The sequence below is a fragment of the Tupaia chinensis genome, unplaced genomic scaffold, assembly GCF_000334495.1.
Source record: "Tupaia chinensis unplaced genomic scaffold, TupChi_1.0 Scaffold000671_2, whole genome shotgun sequence".
Classification (NCBI taxonomy): Eukaryota; Metazoa; Chordata; class Mammalia; order Scandentia; family Tupaiidae; genus Tupaia; species Tupaia belangeri.
In genome coordinates, this window is record NW_006160194.1 from 1124555 (window position 1) to 1129587 (window position 5033).

The window sequence follows — 5033 nt, forward strand, 5'->3', positions numbered from 1 at the left end:
CAGGCCACCCCCCGACCGGGCCGGAGTCTGGTGGCTGAGCAGCAGCAGTTTGACTTCAGGTGGCTCCACATGGGGCCGAGTCGGCCTCGCCTATGGCCACATGACCCTGGCAGTTCATTGGGCAAGTGAGCCCGAGTCTCAGAATCGTCTACAAAAGAGGTGATACACAGACCCAAACACGCTCAGTGACCGCCAGAAAATAAGTGCCCAGTTACAGAACAGGACGCGAAGGTGGCCTCAGAGCTGCCTGTGGGCCCAGCCTGCACCCCGCAAACAAGGGCTACACTCAGGAGCAGGCAGCCCCTTGCACCTGCCCCATCATCCCAGTTTAGCCTGCTCCAGGACTGTCTCCCCCATTCCTAACCACCACTGGGGCCTGGCTGGGCCTCCTCCCTAAGCCAAGCATCTCCAAGGAATGGCCAGCACCTGCCTGCCCTGACACCTGAACTCGGCCCGAGGGGGAGCTGAGCAAGCCTTTATCTGACTGGGAATCTAATGACGTCATTTTGATGGATATCTAATCTCCATGGGGTTTCTTTTTCCTTTCCTTTTTGTTTTTTAATTATTTTTTGATGATTTATTTTTAATTTTATTTATTCATTCATTCATTTTAATTTGACCAGAGAGACACAGAGAGAATGAGAGACAGAAAGTGAGAAAGCAAGCCACCAGGTCTGGGACTCAAACCGTGGTCGACCATGTGGGAGTGTCCAGCGCCTTAACCACCACGCCACCTGCTGGTCCCTCTGTTTTCTTTTTTAAATAATTTTATTGGGCCAGCAGATGGTGTAGTAGTTAGGTCACTGAACTCCCACATGGCCAACCATGGTTCAAGTCCTGAACCTGGTGGCTTGAAACTCACACTGGGTGCATGTGTGCCCGTGCTTGCCCTAGATCCAGGAGGAGAAAGAAGGGACTGGAGCATGGCCAATCTCCCTGGAGGGTGATTTCTCATTTTCTGGTGAGCACAGCATCCTAAGGCAAAAACCTCTTTTTAAATAAAAGAATCTTTTTAAATATGACTTGAGAGAGACAGAGGAAGTGAGAAAGCAAGCTGTCAGGTACAAGACTTGAACCATGGTCGGCCATGTGGGAGTCCAGCGTCTTAACCCCCACACCATCGGCTGGCCCCCAGTTTTTTTGCTTCTAGGTGTGCTGTCACTCATCTGTGTGTCACTCAGCTGTGAAGCACAGCATTGTGGGAGTGAGTGGAAGAGGGGAGCGCCTGGGGGCATCACACCCAACACCTCCACACAGGGCCTGGAGGGAAAGTTTCAACAGGAACTTTCCTCTGGAGAGATCCTTCCAGGTTCCCCTCCTTTCTGCAAATGCGGGGAGTGGCTCCAGGGGAATGGAGCACGCTGTGGCATCTGCCACCCTTCCTCCGCCCCTGGGTAGACAGCAGTGTGGCGAGCTGGCCGGTGACTGTGTCCTGGTTTGCAGTGGCCGCTGGGTAGCGGAGGCCCCCCCAAGTCCGTCAGTACCTGAGGCCCACGCAGCAGCACGCAGACCTCAGGCCCATCCCCTTCCTCCACAAAGCTAAGCAGTGCTCTCCAACGTCCAGGATGAACGCAGGCTGTACTAACACGCGTCTCCAGGTTACACTGACCTGAAGGGAGACGGACAGGCACACGGGCAATGGAGGGAGGTCTGGAGCTGGTACACCGGGACACCCAACTGACAGACATCGACGGCCAGCAGCTCTCCGAGCGTGAGGGAGTGTGACCGGCTGCACACTGCAAGCTTTGCTCTAAGCAGCCCTGCACGGGCACTGCCCGGAGCTGGGGCCCAGGCTGGAGCCGCACGCCAGCTGGGCCTACAAGGGAAGCGGCTGGGACGAGCCCATGCACTTCACCCCTTCTCCGTGGCAGAGACAGGTGCTGAGCAAAATGAAGCATTCAACTAGTGTTTTGACACATTGGCTGTTTATTTTAGCAACTGCCTCCTTACAGCGGCCGACTTCCTGTCTGGCCGAGGACGATCTGAAAGCAACACCGGCTGCCAGCAAGGCAAGACAGCCAGGACCCGCCAGCGGGCACGGGGCACGGGCTACGGCTTACTGGACTCGGGCGGCACATCTTTGGTGTCAGTGTGACTTGCAGTAGATTCTCTTCATGATCAGGAACATAAAACACACATGATGAGCCCAGTGAGAGCGCCGTGCAGCCGCCCGGTGACACATGGCTCCCAAGGATGAGGAAAGCTAAGTCCGGTGTCTCGAAGACTCTTCACGGCAGCAGAATCATCTGGTGCAAGGACCTGGAGCAAATTGAAGTCACTCGCGGTCGAACTGGTCCCTACAATGACCGCAACTGCCCATACCAAAGGGTCACAGCGACCAGGGATCAGTTCTGAACCCTGCACCGCCACATGATGGTCGCTTGAGCAGAGGTCTTCACAAAAGCTATAAAAACCGAAAAGCGTGACAAGGAAATCTCCTTTCAAAGAACGAGGGATACTTTTTACAGGGAATGGTGACATTTAATTTTCAAAAATGAGATGAAAATGTAAGTAGCTGATCCCGGTGAAGGGCATCTCTGGGTGCTTATCCTAACTCTTCTTCAAGATCCTACGAGCACTCTTAACATTATGACGCAAAAAAGCAATCCTAGAACCTCCTTGGTTAAAAGGAGGATTCCAATGAACCCCACTGACAGCACCCATAGCCAACAGGTGCCAGCCTGCAGTGGGACTCTGACAACCCTTTGACCACACTAGCCAAGGGTTCTAGAACATTCTGCATAGGAAAAGACTTATCAAGGGCATTGAGTGATTGGGTGGTCGAGACAAAGTGAAGATTTGTTCAGGGATATGTTTTCATCGTCTTTGAGATACTTAAGGCAAATTCCTCCACCGTACTTTTAGCAGAATCATCTGGTGCAAGCACTGGAACAGTTAGAAGGGACAATTTCCCCGCAAAGGTACAAAATCAACATCTCTGAAAGAGAACAACAGATTACCATGGAGTCCAAAAGAGGGAGTCTAAAGGGATTATTTGGTGCCAGGTTACCACAAAGTAGTTTGCTAGTCGTAGTGGGAACATGCTGTCAAGGCACTTCAGGATTCTGGAAAATCCTCGTTTGCATCAAAGGCAGCTGTAAAACTGATCCTCCAGAAAGTACTTACAGAAATATAAACGCCCTTGAGAGGAGGAAAACACTCTGTGCGCACAGACTTTAACGACTCGTCCAGGCAACAGAGAACACCTGTGTGCCGGTAACACCCATCCTGATAACACCAGCCAGGGAGACTGGCAGGTGCCCAGGACACACCTCTAATTCTGTGCAGGTCTCATCCACTAGCCCAGAGCAGGTGACATTTAAGATACCAGTGGCTGCCAGCTAACTTCCTGACAAACTATAAATTCCCATGCCCTGGGGCTCACCGGGTTCCTGCTCTCATCCGCTGCCAAGTAGCACCAGGCACGTCTGACACGTCTGTCCGTACCATGGCCTGGAACGAGGAGCACCGCCACGAGCTACCTTCAGACGCTCTTGCTTAGTTGTAGTGGAACCTGACAGTGTAACTGATCTTCGCTGTAACTGTGGGTGTTTCCTTGTTTGTTTAAAAAAGATCTATTAACTCCATTTAAATGTTCCCATCCTTACTAATTACTAAGAATTTTAAGTTTACATTTTACAAGCAATACACCCCCACCAAACCTGAAGGTACTAAATAGCTGGTGTTTTATCCCTTCTTAAATGCAGCCACAAAGGCTTTTTGGTCATTAGTTTTTACAATTTTAATAATTCGAAAATAAGATTTTCCCCTCAAAATGCAAAGTGTGTGTGTGTGGGATAGCTGTTTCTCAAACAAAAATGTTTACAAAAGAACAGACCATCAATAAACAGAACAAAGTCCCCACCACTCAGCTGGGTGGTCCCAAGGAGGCTTTGTTAGTGCAAAAACTCGTTTTATTTAGCATAAAAAAAAAATCACTGCACTGTGCTGAACTCTGGCCTGGTTCCTATTTAACCAAACATTTCCCCCTTTCTCATAATCTTTCCTATCATATAAGGTTATGTCTATTTGTAGATCTGCAAATATCTGCATTTAATCCTTGCACAATCCTTTAAAAAATTAACTACTGAAGTTGTCTCTATTTTGTTTTTTCAAGGAACACACACACAAAACAAAAAGGACAAACAAAACAAACCACACCACATCATACGGACAACGACCCGAATGGAAAAGCTCATGTGCTGTAATATTTGTTTTGCAACAGTAAAAGCAGCAGAGGTCGTGGATATAATTTGCTTAAATCATAAATACTGAGATTGAAATATGCATGTATAAATCACATTCAGATCAATGAACTGAAAGCGCTCTATAAATACATAGTCGTATATATAAAGTGCAAAACAAGTGATCTCAGCTGTGCGCGCTGGCACTTCAGTACTCCCATTCATCGGATTTCAAGTCCAGATAGCTGAGAATATTCTGGGCGAGCTTCACGGCCTGCTTCCTGGCAGCCTTGCACTTCTCCTCCCCCTGCGGGTCCACGGCATCGAGGGCCAGCAGCTGCTTGGTCAGCAGCTCTTCCAGCCGGATGTAGTTCTTATCAGTTCGATTTCCGTCAAATGAAAGAACTTCTCCCTGGACCTCTGACAAGTTTCCCAGGACACTCCAGACTGCTCTGTGGGAGGGGTGCTCCTCGCAGGTGAGCGCCTTTCTCTTCTCCAGGGCTTCCTTCAAGTCAATGTAAGTGATCAGGGTCTGCACTTCAATCACGGCTCTTCTCCGGGCTTCCCGGATGCAGGGGTTTTTTTCTAGACTCACCTCATCCAGCTGTCCGATCAAACCCTGCAATTCTGTTTTGGAGCTCAGGTACAATTCCGGAGGACTTTGTGCTTGGAGAAGTTCGTTTTTTATTTCTCTCATTCTCTTGAGGACCTTCTCTATTTTTAAAATGGAATGATTCTGTCCCAGGTCAAACGCATAAGTAGTGTCTGCTTCCTCTTCTAAATCCAAATACTTCAATAATTTGTTGATGTCTTCGACTACTTCCCTCCGATAATTTCTGATTTCTGTAC

At 49.2% G+C, this 5033-nt stretch overlaps 1 protein-coding gene across 1 annotated transcript in view; it reads right to left on the bottom strand.

The window, feature by feature from the left end:
* Positions 1-1906: 1906 nt before the first annotated feature.
* BAG5 (BAG cochaperone 5) overlaps positions 1907-5033 on the bottom strand; it is a 5841-nt gene continuing 2714 nt past the window's right edge. The window contains 1 exon segment of the mRNA XM_027776399.1: positions 1907-5027. Coding sequence (XP_027632200.1) covers positions 4393-5027 — 635 coding nt within the window. The 3' untranslated portion in view covers positions 1907-4392.